General features: G+C 42.9%; 1 protein-coding gene across 3 annotated transcripts; it reads right to left on the bottom strand.

Annotated features, from left to right (window-relative positions):
- Positions 1-324: 324 nt before the first annotated feature.
- Positions 325-17,297, bottom strand: LOC107323798 (uncharacterized). 3 transcript variants are annotated; one of them, XM_015883207.3, is made up of 12 exons: positions 13,187-17,297; positions 12,116-12,370; positions 11,060-11,172; positions 10,517-10,736; positions 10,190-10,348; positions 10,009-10,107; positions 7,249-7,497; positions 5,848-5,931; positions 5,128-5,240; positions 3,166-3,364; positions 1,820-2,017; positions 325-432 (listed from the first exon to the last, which is right to left on the bottom strand). In XM_015883207.3, the coding sequence occupies exons 1-11, from the start codon at positions 17,256-17,258 to the stop codon at positions 1,821-1,823; spliced, it is 5,760 nt and encodes a 1,919-aa protein (XP_015738693.2). In that variant the 5' UTR covers positions 17,259-17,297; the 3' UTR covers positions 325-432; position 1,820. The 3 variants fall into 3 exon arrangements, with proteins under 3 accessions (XP_015738693.2, XP_015738686.2, XP_015738701.2); XM_015883200.3 differs by lacking the exon at positions 325-432 and having other exon boundaries at positions 992-2,017; XM_015883215.3 differs by lacking the exons at positions 325-432; positions 3,166-3,364 and having other exon boundaries at positions 1,834-2,017.
- Positions 17,298-17,616: the final 319 nt, after the last annotated feature.

Below are 17,616 nucleotides of genomic sequence, written 5' to 3'. Positions count from 1 at the left end.
CAACAATATGATATTGCTGTTCAAAGTAGACCCCACAAAGAAAATGAAAAAGTATTAACATAAGCAAAGAAGCTCACTGGTATTTTCAATGCAGCTCACCAGAGAACTTATATTTACTGACAGAATGCATTGTTAAACGTTATTTTTCCACTCAGGGAAAATAACAGCAAAAAGCAGCCATATTTAAAACATTCAAGAAATAATTTTAATAAATGTTAATCACACCGAGGTGCTCATGCAAACAGCACAGGCCATTGGCCTCACACCAACACTGCTGCTAAGCCCAGGGCAGAAATCACAGCCAGCTGTGGATTTTTATCCACTGGGACAATATTACAACCTGAACTAAAGCAGCCTGCATTTGTTGAGGCCAGCACCTAGACAGCTCCACCTTTCTGCTTACCCAGGTCCTTGGCAAGATTCATCCAGGAGCTGTAGGAAAGGAAATATAAAACCTGACTGTACACAGAGGCTTTTCAGTGCTAATGTCCTATAACATGCCATGATTCTGGACAGTTCCTTACTCTAACCCTTGCTAGCTAACCATAATGGAATCAGCAAAGACAAAGGGCATGAACTGCTAAGAGGGCCGGAGCCAGTGTCTCAGAACATCACGGGTATTCAGTGCTTCTGTACTTCAGTGCTGAGCATTGACATACAGACAAAATACACAGGCACAGGGAGAACTGCTTTGAGATTAAATAAATAACTCCTACTGAAAATATATACAGAAATATACTGCCTTTTATTATTTGTTCAGCACTTTTCAAGGAGAAAAATACACCATAGGAGAAGCAGACAATAACCTCACTGGGACTGCAGCTAAGAGTGGTGAAAATAAATAAAGGCTTTCCTTTCTATTTACCTAGAACACAGGGTATTGTGCAAAGCTACAGGATCCACTGGGCTGCTTTCAGCAGGCTCTGCTTTGGTATTATCAGGAGCAAGGCACAACAGCATTATATGACACACTCTTACCCAGCTCTCTTTGACAGGCGTAAATTAAAGCGACAATTTACTTCAGCCCAGATGAAGTTTTATATCCCTTCTCCCATCTTCTAGTAACACATCAAGCTATGCAATTACTGATTTCCTACTAAATGACATTTGTATCTAGCATGCTATCCATTTGTCACATGAAGGAATTTGTTTCTTCACAGCCCAAGAGTTAAGGAATCAAGTCTTGAATTCAGAAACTTTCAGATAATTTTCCCGTTCCACCAGAGACATCTGTGGCAAGTCTGTATTGCCCAGATTTGTCGCACTTTCCTCCAGGCTCTAAACCAAGCTACATATGCTAAAACATGGAACTGTCCTAGGCCCATTTTACAGTCACTGGAGAGAAGAAGACATCTTCATCTGTGATAAAAATCTCACATTAGATAAATTACCTTTGGCATAAAGTTCAACTCTGGGCTCAGATTTGTAGTCAAATATCCTGCTATAGGTATGAAGATCAGTCAGTTTGCTGTGTTGTCTACACATAAGAGAGTATTGAGTAGTTCAAATTCTGTCTCTCTTTATGGTCACTGGGTAAGAGTCATTGCAGTGCCCATAGTCAGTGCTCTGAACAGGAGTTTCTCAGTGCCTTAGTCTTCCCCACCTACTAAGAGGAAAATACACAACTCCTCGCCCAAGAGTAATGTTGAAAGGATAATACATTAGAAAATAATTCATGAGCTCAGCAAAACACATTGAGAAGAAGAAGGTCGGGCTATGTTAATTTAACATAAATGATTAACAAAGACAAAAGGAATTTAAGACAAATATATTACTTTTCCCCTGTACCCGAAATATGTAAGTCTAAATGATAGCTTACATTACAAGTGCTTGTAGACAAAATTTCCCAGGAGTCCTGTAGGTTCAACCAGGTATTTACCTGATCTTTTCTTCTTCCAAATATAAACCAATATTAGCAGAAAAAGTAGCACTAAAGCAACTCCAAATAAAATTCCAAGGACAATCACTGCCACTTTCCAGGAAGAATTTCTTCCAGTTGATGACTGAGTAGACAGAGCTAAAAATTTAAAACACATTTTAGAGATACTAGTTAGAAATGTTAAAAAAATAAAAAGTAGGAGTGGGAAAGCTTGGAGCCCCAAGTAACAGCTGCATTTTACTTTTGGTCAGCTTTGAAATGTTTGAATAATGTAAAAAATGCTTCTGTTTGAAGTAGAGCTTTCTTAATTGGGAAATTTTATGGACCCATCTCCCTCTGAAGGTTCTTGAAGTCTGTTGGTGACACCTGTCATCAACAGATCTGAGTTTTTGTTTGGTGGAAGGCTCTAGGAGAACTCCAGTTTGCACCTCAGAAAAAGTTACTCCAGGGTGTGAAAAACTGGTATTTGCAGTGCAAAGTGTACATAATTTAACCCTCAGTCCTTATACTTGCACAAGCAACTTTGTAAAATTATTTGGGATCTAGACTGCCAGTCCATGGATTGCTCCAGATGAAGGCAATGAGAGGGCTGTACCATGTGTAAACATATCTCATCTGTGTAATAAAGATGCACTTAGTAGCAGTGGAAGGGCACATAGACTAAAGGATAGTGCTAGCCAGCCTTTTATAAAAGATGTATTAACTGGGCCTGAGAGAGCATCTATGTTCCATGAAACCCCCTCAGCTCACTGCAAAAAGAGCTTTACCAATATCACGGGCGTGACAGATACCATATTTTGGATGGATATCCTTCTGCACAATTTCTACTTCCCCTCTCTGCCTTTCAGCAGCTCTGCAGTACTTTGTGTTACTAAATCCACACTGCATCTAACCAGGAAATCAGGTACCAAAGCTGCCCATTAGTCAAGAAGAGTCCTTCCAGCATATCTGTACCAAGGGAAGAGTGTTATAGGTGCCACTAAAGAAAAATATGGATTATCCTTATCCCCTCCTATACATGTCTTTCAGGGTCTGTGTGGAGCATGCAAAAATGGCTACACACTACCTAGTCCTCTTTCTGTGTGAAGATAATCCATTCTTATAGAAATGGATAAGCTATTTAAAGTAGATCAGTAATCTACATGACAGTTGGAATATGCTTTCTGTTTAAATAGATATGCAAATCTCTTAAAAAGAAGTTAGTTTATCTGCTTTTGTACATAGTAGAAGATCTGATCCCCCAGTCCCCACACCATCACAGAAAAGATGTTTTTAACATCACTTACATTGTACTGTTACATCAGTTTGACCACCAAACTTGCTCTTCAATATTTGGCTTAAGAAGTCCTGCATAGTATGCACATCAACAGGCTCTTGTTTTTGCAGTACAGAAATAAAATCAACAATCACACTCCCGGGTCTGAATCCAAGCACCAGAATATCAAAATGATCATCTTTCAGTTTGATGCGCATTTCTTTAACAATCTGTAGAAACAGATATTTATGTTTGTCCCATTGTGTCAGTCAACTGAGATAGAGCAGGAATTATTGCATCAGGATATTTACTTTCTGAATTTCTCCTTCTTTCATTGTTGTCTCTTTGGAATAACAAACAAAATAATGACAGACATTTTTTGTCAAGACCAGTAAAATACTTATGGAAGGAGAATTCTGGAACAGAATGCAGTCTGCAATTGAAAATATGAAATCAGATTTTGACTTTCAAAGCAGTAACCTGCTTAGTTAACCAGGATTTCATTGCAATTAGTTGTCCTTCTTCATAAGCTACAAACCCAACTGCAATAAAAAGGTACTTAAAACTATGCATAAGGTTTCTGAAATTACTGCTTGCTGCTCCCAGTTGTATTTTTTTGTTTTTAAACAACTCAACCTTGAGCATGATGGTCACGCACACAGTGCCAGGGCAAAACTTGCTGTTAGAAATTTTGCCCTATTCTAAATTACTACCCAACTAGTGTTGTCTACCTCTATTCTTCTCCTTGGAATAACCCCTCACCCCAACTCAGACTACACATCGCTACAGACTACACTAAGATTTCTGGCCAGAGACACAAATCATGTTTTCCTTTTGCCCACTGAGGAAAGGTTTAGAAAAGAAACCTGGACTATGCAGATGAAAGTGTTAAAAAAAAATCAGAACTATAGTTACAGCGTGGCCTCACCATGGAATTTAAAATAAATAGTTCAATATTCAAACTGTATTAAAAAGGCAATAAACATTGAAACTGACAACATGTTCAGTTGTGATAGTACAATTTCTTTGGTTTTGCCAAATATATAAGAAAAGTGTAGACATAATAAGACTGTGTGCAATATGCCAGGATAAGTGAAAGTTTATTAAAAGGCAACAAAGAGATTTTTCTTTCATTTGGTCAGGTTAGCAGAAGCCTGTTAAACTGACTGAAGTCAGTTCTCTACCCATGAATTGGAGGCACCAAAATTAGTAAGACAGAATCACTTCTGAGTTGATGTTGTGAGAACAAAATAAGTACTGCTTATGAAAGCCACAGAGATTCTTAGGTAAAAAGTATGATAGTCACACTAAAAATATTTTTCTCTGTTAGTTACACAAAAGCAGTCTATTCCCATCTTAGAACAGTGGCACTTTTCCAGTGGATTCAATATTTCAGGATGCCTGGGTGGTATGTAAATTGACTGGTCCTTTTCTTTAACATTCCCTTAAAGATGGCTGCTTCTGCATGTCAGCTTTACTAGAGTCATCACCATCTCTAAACTTCCACTTTCTCTCTTCACTTTCTCCTTGATACAATCTCCTATTCCCTCCTCCAGTCCACCAGCTGCAACTGACGAAAATTCACAATGATCTGGGCTAACAGTACCCGCTTGTAAAGGTCCCATATTTCCTGGTGTGTGTTGAGCTACTTTTTCTTTCCCTTCTCCACAGGCACATGTTTAGTACAGCAGAGGAAAATTAAGGGAATAGGAAGTTCCTTGTGCTTGTAAAAAAGAATTTTAAATCATCTTTCACTAAATACTGTACATTTGAAGACTAGGTAGGTAACATACCCCTCCTCACCAGATGACATGACTTCGGTCAATACAGTTCTTGTTGAGCAAGTGATTCATATGCTATTTTATTGAGGAGAGCTTACCTTTTTCTCCTGTCACAAATCTTGATTTAACAAAGAATATAAGTGACCAGCATTGCTAATTGCAAAAAATTTCTTAGCTTACTTATGGTGATAAATAAGATTACAGCAACTTACTTCTGTTTTGATACTTTCAGACATTGTTTTGTAGCTTCCACTACTGGTGTCATAAAGGGAATTGTTAAACGTCTGGCTTTTTAACAAAGCTCTGCAGGCAAAGGATTGGTAGTCTGAAAAAAAAAGAAAAACAGAAAAAGAAAACAGTAGGTGAATCCTGGGACACCACTTTACAGTTGCTTTATGGACTTTGTTTTCTCGTGTTAATGGTTTGTAATGCTAATTGATAGGAACTAATCAAATAGTAAGAAATAAGTCTATCACACAAGTGTTTACTGGCTTCTGAACCTTCACAGTTGTCTCCTCTTCCTCTTCAAATTTGTCTGCCATCACAATCCTCACAATTTGTTAGTCATTCCTATATTATTCAGGGCATATCCCACTCCCTCATTCAACAGTCATTCTCCCATTGATCTCAGCAGAAGTAAGATCAGTGTATTAGATCCTGCAAAACATTGAGTATGCTTCAACCCTCATGAGTCGGTGGATATGCCCTAAGCTAAAAGAAGTACCCTTCACACAGAAAAGTGCTGTCTAAAAACAGAGATTCAAGCTGACATTAAGTTTGACAAAGGCTGTTTCCTTGCCAAAGAAACGTGAACTTCAGATGCCACGTAAATTGGCATAGTGAAGCAGATGACAAAATACTCAGGAGACTATATTGTGAAATGATACCCTAAAGTCATGAACAAATAAAGAATAAAATTATATAAAACTTACTTGAGCATATAATGTATTTTAGGTCTGGACAGCCACGATTCTGTGATAAGCAAAAATCAGTTCTGCTGAAACAGGAATCAGGATCTGCAAAATAAATAACAAAATCAAGAGAACTTCCTTTGTGCAAGGGTGATTACTGCTGAGAATTTAGAACTGCAGATTATGAAAACTGAGTGTGTCAAAAAAAGAGGCAGGTGGTAGGTTTGTAGGGGAAGTCCATAAAAGGGAACTCCACATTTAATTACTAGAACAATAGTCCTAGAAGGGTTTTAAAAGTAGTCATAAAATCCACTAGAGAATGGAAAAGAAAGTTGCAACAAAGGGAGTTATATAGAGAGGGCAAGAAGTGACCGAAGAAAGTAAGAACTGCATATAGTCAAATTAGGTATTTCAAAGGATATTAAAAAAAATAATGAGAACTCTCTTGGGCACTGAGTAAACATGATAAAGTGCAATATAATTTTATCAAAAGTAAGTTGTGCTAACATAACCAAATCCTTTGACAACTTGATTAAGATCTCTTCCAATCTTTTGCAGTGCTGTGCCAAGTAATATGTTTTTGAGGGGAAAAAAATATGTGTCTCTAAGAGCACTAAACACCTTTAGTCTGGTCAAGGTAGGCAGATAAGATTCTTCAATTAAAGCAAATTCCTGTCTTCCTACAACATTATTATTTTTTTTTAGGTTTTTTTTTTTTTAGTTTTTTTTTTTTTTTTTTAAACAGAGGTATAGGTGACATGATGACTATCAGTGCACATACATCTCAGCTATGAACATGCTTTTGAATGCCCTGGAAACTAAACTGTTAGATACAGATTATATTTACTGTCTCTAAGTATCGCATAAGGAAGACAGCATCATTTGGGAGTCCCTGCACATAATGTGAGAAGTTCAATCAAATGCTGAGGGGAAGGATGTAAACATTCTGGACTGTACACTTTCTAAATGATGCTTTCCAGGTGTACCTGAAATTTTGAGAAAAAAAATATGGCTTATGTTTTCTTTGTGATATAGTTGTGATTCAACTAAACAGTTTGTCTTAGCATCTATAGCCTAAAATGAAACTGAAAAGATAACAGTGATAATTAAGGACTGCCAGCATTCACAAAAGAATGTACAACCTAAACTTTGCATTACCAGAAGATTTACTGATAAAATTGCTTTCTAAATAACTTGACTTTTGTACAGAATTATCTGGTTCATCAGAAATTTTACAGAATAAGCACTTACTCCTGCAAACTCCTGTTTAATCCAAGCAATCACACCTAAGGAGATGAGTCAGATAAATAAATTCAACTTACAAGATTAGTAGTATTTGAAATCAAATCCAAATCACATTGCAAAAAGACATCCTGAGAGTATATCCATTAAAAATAAAGAACAGTATGATCAAGGAAATACCTGTTTGGACACTCACTGAAGTCCTGCTATTCTCAGCACAAGATAATACTCCCACAGATATTGTGTATACATGACCAGGAAGCAGATGTTTAAACATTATTGTTGTCTCATTTGTAGTAGTTTTATTTATCTCTCGTATTCCATCCATGAGGAAGATGTTGTAGAGACTGCCTCTCCTGCTGTCTGCTGAGGTCCAGCTGAGTTGTATTTTCTCCCCAGTCACATTCTCAACTTTAATGAACACCGGCACTGCAAAGTGAAAATGATTCATGCAGCTGAGGGGGATTCTGTTCATTTATGCAATTCTAAACATTTAATATTTAACCAAATAGTGTGAAATAAACCACCATAGAGTTTTGTGAGTTTTCTGAGGGTTAGTTTCAGTTTTTTTATCCCATTCTTACACAAGAGTAGAAAGAAACGGTCAGCTCTAAAGAAATAAAATATATGTAGGTCACTCCAAAAGTCATGCCTCCTATTTATTTCCATTTCTACAACACATACAAAGAGCACAAAAACATTAACTGAGTGAGCAAATTTTCAGCTACAGAATACTATTTTGCAACTCAGTCACCACCATAAGCTTTGCAGTATTGCCAGCAACAAACAAGAACCTGCATGCCATGTTTCTAAAGATCTGTACCAGTGGAGGTTGCTGTCACAACTGATGAAATCCACCACTCGACACTTCCTCTCAAGTCCATGGGGCCAGATGGATTGCACCCTAGAGTGCTGAGAGAGTTGGCAGATGTGGTTGCCAAGGCACCACATTTTGTGGTTGCCAAGACACCATTCTTTGGCAGTCCTGGCTAACTGGGAATGTACGAGTGGACTGGGGACTGGCAAATGTGTTGCTCATCTTCAAAATGGGCTGGAAAGATGATCCTGGTAGGTACAGACCTATCAGTCTCACCTTGGTGCTTGGGAAGGTTATGGAACAGATAATCTTGGGAGCCATCATGGACCAGCTAAAGGTCAACCAGGGGATCAGGCCCAGTCAGCATGGGTTTACAAATGGTAGATCCTGTCTGACAAACCTGATTTCATTCTATGTCAAGGTGACCCACTTAGTGGATGAGGGTAAGGCTGTCAATATGCTCTACCTGGTCTTCAGTAAAGCCTTTGACACTGTCTCTCACAACATTCTTATGGGGAAGCTGGCTGCCCATGGTTTGGATGGGCGTACGCTACACTGGGTGAAACAATGTCTGGATGGCTGGACCCAAAGAGTTGTGGTCAATGGAGTTGAATCCATGACCGGTGGCTGGTCATGAGCTGTGTCCCCCAGGGCTTGGTACTGGAACTGCTTCTATTTGGCATCTTTATTAATGATTTTGATGAGGGGATTGAGTGCACCCTCATTAAGTTTGCAGATGACACCAAGTTGGTAGGGAGTGTTGATCTGCTTGAGGGGAAAAAGGCACTACAGAGGGATCTGGATAGAGTGGATCGATGGGCCAAGGTTAACTATATAAGTTTCAATAGGGCTGAGTGTTGGGTCCTGCATTTTGGTCACAACAACCCCAGGCAACCCTACAGGCTTGGGGAGGAGTGGCTGGAAAGCTGCCTGATGGAAAGGGACCTTGGTGTACAGATGGACAGTTGGCTGAATATGAGCCAGCAGTGTGCTCAGATGGCCAAGAAGGACAATGGCATCCTGGCCTGTATCAGGAATGGTGTGGTGAGCAGGACTAGGGAAGTCATCCTGCCCCTGTACTTGGCACTGGTGAGGCCTCACCTCAAGTACTGTGTTCAGTTTTGGGCCTCTCAGTACAGAAAGGACACTGAGGTGCTGGAGCAGGTCCAGAGAAAGGCAACAAGGTTTGTGAAGGGCTTGGAGAATATGCCCTATGAGGAGAGACTGAAGGAACTGGGGCTGTTTAGTCTGGGGAAAAGGAGACTGAGGGAAGACCTCATTGCTCTTTCAATATCTGAAAGGTGCTTACAGCAAGAGCGGGACTGGTCTCTTCTCACAGGTGACAGGACGAGGGGAAATGGCCTCAAGTTGCTCCAGGGTAAGTTTAGGTTGGATATCAGGAAAAATTTCTTTACAGAAAGGGTTGTTAAGCACTGGAATAGGCTTCCCACAGAGGTGATTGAGTCACCATCCCTGGATATGTTTAAAAACCATTTGGATGTGGTGCTCAGGGACATGATTTAGTAGAGGGTTGTTAGGGTAGTATGGTTAGGTTGTGGTTGGACTTGATGATCTTTAAGGTCTTTTCCAATCTGAGCTATTCTATGATTCTATGATTATTTTATGGCTCAAAAACATAAATAGGTGTAATTTCTCTTATTTCTCTCTCTCATCATTGGCAAGGCAGCTGCTCTGATTGATGAGTGTACTGAGTTGGGCTGCTAACTGACTCAGATTGACATTTGATATCAGGAAGATAGGTTACTAAAAATTTGCAAGGAAACCCTAAGTTCAGAGCAGTAAGCAGGCATTTAATAATTGTGATTCACAATAACATTACAAAAATGTTCTATCACAATGATTTATCCTTGGAGGTAGGCATTTTTGCCCATGAGGAATCCCATGGTGTCCAGGGTGGCTTTACCAAGATTTGAAACTTCTTTGACTGATATTTCTATAATTAATGCTGTTCTGTAAGAAGCTGCATCTTGAAATTTTACTTCTTAACCAATATGACTGATGAACAAAACTATTATAACTGATCTTAATAACCAATTTCAAAAAACAAAACAAAACAAAAACAAAAAAAAAGTTACAGCATTGAATATTAAATATTTACTCACTGCAAGCTCCTGTTGTAAATGTGGTAGCAAAAACAGAACCAGTTTTAGTTCCTGTAGATCTACCCAGGGTGCTTCCTGGAGGGACTGTAGTTATCTTGTCTGTAAAATAGAAATTTGGAGGCTGTATGCAAATGTTTAAAGCTGACAGACATAAAGCAGCTCAAAGACATAAAACAGTTACATGGAGGTGGATTCTGCTTTAGTTGGCAAACTCTCCCTGGAACTGGAGGGCTGTTATCTGTGAATCCTTCGTTGCATTGACAGGAATAAGTTGCTCCTTCAGCACTGCAGGTAGCATTTGGTGAGCAGTCATTTAATCCTGGCTGACAACTATTCCTTGCTGCAGAGAGGTTAAACAAAATGGAAAAAGAAGAATATTTTAAATGAACTCTGAAAAAACAAATAAACAGAATGCTACTTGCAATTGCTTTGTGCTATTTAAATCCCATTTCACTGGATTCTACCATCAGTGAAAAGTACACTACTACATTGATGCATGAATTCATACCTTCTATAACAGTCTTTTTAAGATCAACTTCCAGTACTGTACTCATGTTAAGGGCCTCTGTAAAAGCATCTGAAACGTCTGTCTTTGTTACATTTTCTCCTTCATCCAACACAATGCTGAAGGATGCAATCACACTGCCATTCCTGAGGCTATTAATTACAATACGCATTTTTCCTTCCTCTATTAACTTCAGGATCATTGGTGGCAGATGTTTTTTTATCTGCAAAGTAAAAAGTTTAAGTTATTATCTTTTTTCTCCCTTAACCCCAAGAACTGTTATAACAGTAAACTAATTCATTTTGAAGCATCTCTTACAGGAGGGGAGTACATGTCTCAGCCAGGTAGAATTACTTTTAAATTATGGCTTCAGAGGACCACAACATAAATGAGAAGTAAGGCCTCAATAAGTGGTGCTTTGTTTTTAACCATCATATATTTTTCATAACCACATAAAAGATTATTCGTACCTGGATCCTCATGATTATTGATATTGAAAAGAGCACAAGACAAAATAAATTTTGTTAGAATTCCTAAGCAAAATACCTCCTCAATGAACTTAGTTTCAAATTTCTTAAATTCTGTACTTGATTTGTTCAGATATTCAGGTTTGAAGTCTTCATTGGTAATCCTAGTTGTTCCATTAAAGACTTTAGCCGCTGTGGAGATATAAAAGACAAAATAACCAGCAAAAGCAAAGTTACAGCTTAAAATGGTTCTTCAGCTAAAATCCTCAAAGGGCAAGAGTGAACAAGAGATGAGCTTAGGCAGGTTAACTATGTGCCCCCCAGTTGGCCAAAGCATAATGCATAAATACTTTGTGCCGCTCACTGACCAGTGTATCCCTCACCTTTTATGTGATGTGTCTCTGAGGGAAGAGGACAAGGTGTGACCTGAGAAAAGATATAACTGGGCTATGTGCCTTACATCAAGGCAACTGGAACACCATGAAGGGGCCTGCTTTTGACCTGCATTGCATTGTCTGCTCCTTCCAAAATGTTGCTCAAACCAGAAACAGTTACTCCTAAAATCACAGGTCATGCTATACAATGGGAAGACCCAGGAAGACTCCAGGTATTTCAATAGTTCAGATAACTGCACTGGTAGATTTTACTGCAATCATTTGTAAGCATAGGGCAGCTGCTTGCTGAAGAAGTTATGATTTGCTAAGAGAGAAATAGGAGCCGCAGGACTCCAGGATTTCTTTAGCGAAGCCTACATGGTTACAGGAAGGTTATGAGTTTAAACCTGCTGTCTGCCTTGTGACTGGGAACTCAAAAGAGGGCACAAGTTGCATATGAAGAGCAGGGCAGGTTTGGGAAGATGGTGGAGCTGTGAGACATGGGCATGCTAAACACTGGCTCTAGTTCAGCAAAATCCTGAATTTGGCAGAATGATAAGGGGAGGTTTTGGATCTTAGTTCCATGAAAAATGTGAAGGTTAGCATTTACTGTCTGGAGTTTTGGCCTCAGTTTTCCTGTACATTTCAATCTAGAGTTTACTCATGTCCAGGACAACGTCTGATGAAACGGCCTTCACTGTCAGGCCAATATGTATGTTAGCATGCTAATGAAAAAAATGGAAAGATTTCAAAGGAGATACCTGTCCGAATGGTCATCGATGTACTGACATTCTTAGAACAAGTTAAAACATCCACAGATATTTGGTATTCATGATCAGAGAGCAGACCTTCAAATACAGTACTAGTTTCATTTAAGTTTTTATTCTCAATTTCTCTAGATCCATCCCAGAGACGCACACGATAAGGACTGTCTCTTGTGCCACCTTGAGGTTTCCAGTTGAACTGTATTGTTCTACTGGTCACATTCTCCAGCTGTATGGAGAGAGAAACCGGAGCTAAAAAAGAAAAAAAAAATATCACTGTAAGATATGTTGTTGATATAGCGGCGTTGAAAACAATAAAACATTAATGCAACATTCTGTACCAGAGGAGAAAAAAACTTAAATCTATGCCAAGTTTTTATTAACGTGTGAAAATCGAAGTTCTAACTTATACATGGCTATATCCTATTGAATCCCATGACACCAATACAACAATAAATGAGGGTAGCATGACACCCATTGTTTTAAAAAAGGAAGGTTATTAGTTCCCTCAAAAGATGAAAATCATAAAAACTAAAGTATCATTCTAATTTTCTGAAGAATAAAAGGGCAGTTTTATTAGATTTCTCCAAGAGAGAAAATTAAAACAAAACAAAAAGAAAAAAAGAAACAAACAAACAAAGAAAAAAAAAACAAAAATTTCAGATCCAGAAGAAACAAATCAGAAAATGGAGTGGGCTGAAAAGAAATAAAATGATCGAGTTTGTATCGCTCTGAGACATGCATGGTCATTTACTCAGAGATACATCAAACCAGCCTTTCAAGAAATCACAGAGGGAATTTGAGAAAGTAATATAAAAATTATAAAGGAAAAAAGAGTGAAAAGAGGCAGAGTAAAATAAAAAAAAGAAAGAAAAAAGGGGGTGGAGGGGAAAACTAGAGAAATAAAAGCCAAAATAACCACAAATTCCATAAGAAATTAAAAAAAAACAAATAAGAAAAGATGAACATAAAACAACAAAAATAAAGACAAACAAAGAAAAACAAACATACAGATTCAAAAAAAAAACAAACAACTATTAAAAAAATTGAAAAAAGAAAACCACTCACAGCAAAATCCAGGTAAAGGCGCACTATGAGATGTGAATGCAATAACACTTGAAATAGATAAAGGATCCAAAAAAGTAGTAAATACAGATGTCAACAGTCTTGGTGACGGAGACACAGAGCCAGCACTGCTGCTCTCTGTGACAATGCTTGTAAAGCTGGTGTCAGGCTTCAGCGTTGTGGAAGCGGCACTGGTGGCCTGGCTACCGCCAGATACCCCACTCGAGCTCACCGTCCCAGGCGGCATCATGGTGTTCTCCATATGTGCTTCTCTGCCATCCGTTGTGGTCACAGACGCAGCTGTCAAAGACGTTGTGACGGGGAAACTGGATGTCTGGTGCTGCTGGTTGTTTGTTGTGCCACTGAGGTGCGTTGCACTTGGACTTCCACCTGTGCTAGCAAGAGTGCTTGCTCTGCTCATAGCTGACGTCGGAGCTGTGGACGACAACGTGCTCTCGTTGAACCATGACGTGGATGTGGTCAGAGCAATGGTCTGCCCTTCTGATTGTGCTGTTTTGGACTGTGCAGTACTCGCACCCGCACCCGCAGTAAGAGCTGAGGACGCTAAACCCGATGCTGTTTCTGCTGTTGAAGGCTGTGATGTCTTGGTGACTGCAGCTTCAATGTTTTCACTGATGCTTCGTGGCGTGCTGCTGGAGGGTACTGTTGAGGAGCCTGTGAGCGAAGAAGAGGCACTGGTAGCAGCCGAGCTGAGCGTTGGAGACCCAGAGCCAGCACTGCCGCTCTCTGTGACAATGCTTGTAACGCTGGTGTCAGGCTTCAGCGTTGTGGAAGCGGCACTGGTGGCCTGGCTACCGCCAGATACCCCACTCGAGCTCACCGTCCCAGGCGGCATCGTGGTGTTCTCCGTATGCGCTTCTCTGCCATCCGTTGTGGTCACAGACGCAGCCGTCAAAGACGTTGTGACGAGGAAACTGGTTGTCTGGTGCTGCTGGTTGTTTGTTGTGCCACTGAGGTGCGTTGCACTTGGACTTCCACCTGTGCTAGCAAGAGTGCTTGCTCTGCTCATAGCTGACGTCGGAGCTGTGGACGACAACGGGCTCTCGTTGAACCGTGACGTGGATGTGGTCAGAGCAATGGTTTGGCCTTCTGATTGCGCTGTTGTGGACTGCGCAGTACTCGCACCCGCACCCGCAGTAAGAGCTGAGGACGCTGGACCCGATGCTGTTTCTGCTGTTGAAGGCTGTGATGTCTTGATGACTGCAGCTTCAATGTTTTCACTGATGCTTTGTGGCGTGCTGCTGGAGGGTACTGTTGAGGAGCCCGTGAGCGAAGAAGAGGCACTGGTAGCAGCCAAGCTGAGCGTTGGAGACCCAGAGCCAGCACTGCCGCTCTCTGTGACAATGCTTGTAAAGCTGGTGTCAGGCTTCAGCGTTGTGGAAGCGGCACTGGTGGCCTGGCTACCGCCAGATACCCCACTCGAGCTCACCGTCCCAGGCGGCATCGTGGTGTTCTCCGTATGCGCTTCTCTGCCATCCGTTGTGGTCACAGACGCAGCCGTCAAAGACGTTGTGACGAGGAAACTGGTTGTCTGGTGCTGCTGGTTGTTTGTTGTGCCACTGAGGTGCGTTGCACTTGGACTTCCACCTGTGCTAGCAAGAGTGCTTGCTCTGCTCATAGCTGACGTCGGAGCTGTGGACGACAACGTGCTCTCGGTGAACCGTGACGTGGATGTGGTCAGAGCAATGGTTTGGCCTTCTGATTGCGCTGTTGTGGACTGCGCAGTACTCGCACCCGCACCCGCAGTAAGAGCTGAGGACGCTGGACCCGATGCTGTTTCTGCTGTTGAAGGCTGTGATGTCTTGGTGACTGCAGCTTCAATGTTTTCACTGATGCTTTGTGGCGTGCTGCTGGAGGGTACTGTTGAGGAGCCCGTGAGCGAAGAAGAGGCACTGGTAGCAGCCGAGCTGAGCGTTGGAGACCCAGAGCCAGCACTGCCGCTCTCTGTGACAATGCTTGTAAAGCTGGTGTCAGGCTTCAGCGTTGTGGAAGCGGCACTGGTGGCCTGGCTACCGCCAGATACCCCACTCGAGCTCACCGTCCCAGGCGGCATCGTGGTGTTCTCCGTATGCGCTTCTCTGCCATCCGTTGTGGTCACAGACGCAGCCGTCAAAGACGTTGTGACGAGGAAACTGGTTGTCTGGTGCTGCTGGTTGATTGTTGTGCCACTGAGGTGCGTTGCACTTGGACTTCCACCTGTGCTAGCAAGAGTGCTTGCTCTGCTCATAGCTGACGTCGGAGCTGTGGACGACAACGTGCTCTCGGTGAACTGTGACGTGGATGTGGTCAGAGCAATGGTTTGCCCTTCTGATTGCGCTGTTGTGGACTGCGCAGTACTCGCACCCGCACCCGCAGTAAGAGCTGAGGACGCTGGACCCGATGCTGTTTCTGCTGTTGAAGGCTGTGATGTCTTGGTGACTGCAGCTTCAATGTTTTCACTGATGCTTTGTGGCGTGCTGCTGGAGGGTACTGTTGAGGAGCCCGTGAGCGAAGAAGAGGCACTGGTAGCAGCCGAGCTGAGCGTTGGAGACCCAGAGCCAGCACTGCCGCTCTCTGTGACAATGCTTGTAAAGCTGGTGTCAGGCTTCAGCGTTGTGGAAGCGGCACTGGTGGCCTGGCTACCGCCAGATACCCCACTCGAGCTCACCGTCCCAGGCGGCATCGTGGTGTTCTCCGTATGCGCTTCTCTGCCATCCGTTGTGGTCACAGACGCAGCCGTCAAAGACGTTGTGACGAGGAAACTGGTTGTCTGGTGCTGCTGGTTGTTTGTTGTGCCACTGAGGTGCGTTGCACTTGGACTTCCACCTGTGCTAGCAAGAGTGCTTGCTCTGCTCATAGCTGACGTCGGAACTGTGGACGACAACGTGCTCTCGGTGAACCGTGACGTGGATGTGGTCAGAGCAATGGTTTGCCCTTCTGATTGCGCTGTTGTGGACTGCGCAGTACTCGCACCCGCACCCGCAGTAAGAGCTGAGGACGCTAAACCCGATGCTGTTTCTGCTGTTGAAGGCTGTGATGTCTTGGTGACTGCAGCTTCAATGTTTTCACTGATGCTTTGTGGCGTGCTGCTGGAGGGTACTGTTGAGGAGCCCGTGAGCGAAGAAGAGGCACTGGTAGCAGCCGAGCTGAGCGTTGGAGACCCAGAGCCAGCACTGCCGCTCCCTGTGACAATGCTTGTAAAGCTGGTGTCAGGCTTCAGCGTTGTGGAAGCGGCACTGGTGGCCTGGCTACCGCCAGATACCCCACTCGAGCTCACCGTCCCAGGCGGCATCGTGGTGTTCTCCGTATGCGCTTCTCTGCCATCCGTTGTGGTCACAGACGCAGCCGTCAAAGACGTTGTGACGAGGAAACTGGTTGTCTGGTTCTGCTGGTTGTTTGTTGTGCCACTGAGGTGCGTTGCACTTGGACTTCCACCTGTGCTAGCAAGAGTGCTTGCTCTGCTCATAGCTGACGTCGGAGCTGTGGACGACAACGTGCTCTCGGTGAACCGTGACGTGGATGTGGTCAGAGCAATGGTTTGGCCTTCTGATTGCGCTGTTGTGGACTGCGCAGTACTCGCACCCGCACCCGCAGTAAGAGCTGAGGACGCTGGACCCGATGCTGTTTCTGCTGTTGAAGGCTGTGATGTCTTGGTGACTGCAGCTTCAATGTTTTCACTGATGCTTTGTGGCGTGCTGCTGGAGGGTACTGTTGAGGAGCCCGTGAGCGAAGAAGAGGCACTGGTAGCAGCCGAGCTGAGCGTTGGAGACCCAGAGCCAGCACTGCCGCTCTCTGTGACAATGCTTGTAAAGCTGGTGTCAGGCTTCAGCGTTGTGGAAGCGGCACTGGTGGCCTGGCTACCGCCAGATACCCCACTCGAGCTCACCGTCCCAGGCGGCATCGTGGTGTTCTCCGTATGCGCTTCTCGGCCATCCGTTGTGGTCACAGACGCAGCCGTCAAAGACGTTGTGACGAGGAAACTGGTTGTCTGGTGCTGCTGGTTGTTTGTTGTGCCACTGAGGTGCGTTGCACTTGGACTTCCACCTGTGCTAGCAAGAGTGCTTGCTCTGCTCATAGCTGACGTCGGAGCTGTGGACGACAACGTGCTCTCGGTGAACCATGACGTGGATGTGTTCAGAGCAATGGTTTGCCCTTCTGATTGCGCTGTTGTGGACTGCGCAGTACTCGCACCCGCACCCGCAGTAAGAGCTGAGGACGCTGGACCCGATGCTGTTTCTGCTGTTGAAGGCTGTGATGTCTTGGTGACTGCAGCTACAATGTTTTCACTGATGCTTTGTTGCGTGCTGCTGGAGGGTACTGTTGAGGAGCCCGTGAGCGAAGAAGAGGCACTGGTAGCAGCCGAGCTGAGCGTTGGAGACCCAGAGCCAGCACTGCCGCTCTCTGTGACAATGCTTGTAAAGCTGGTGTCAGGC

The sequence above is a fragment of the Coturnix japonica genome, chromosome 1 (genome assembly GCF_054131305.1).
Source record: "Coturnix japonica strain WE chromosome 1, WE-NBRP24, whole genome shotgun sequence".
Lineage (NCBI taxonomy): Eukaryota > Metazoa > Chordata > Aves > Galliformes > Phasianidae > Coturnix > Coturnix japonica.
The sequence above is the reverse complement of the archived record's forward strand: the minus strand, read 5'-3'. Positions and strand labels throughout refer to the sequence as shown.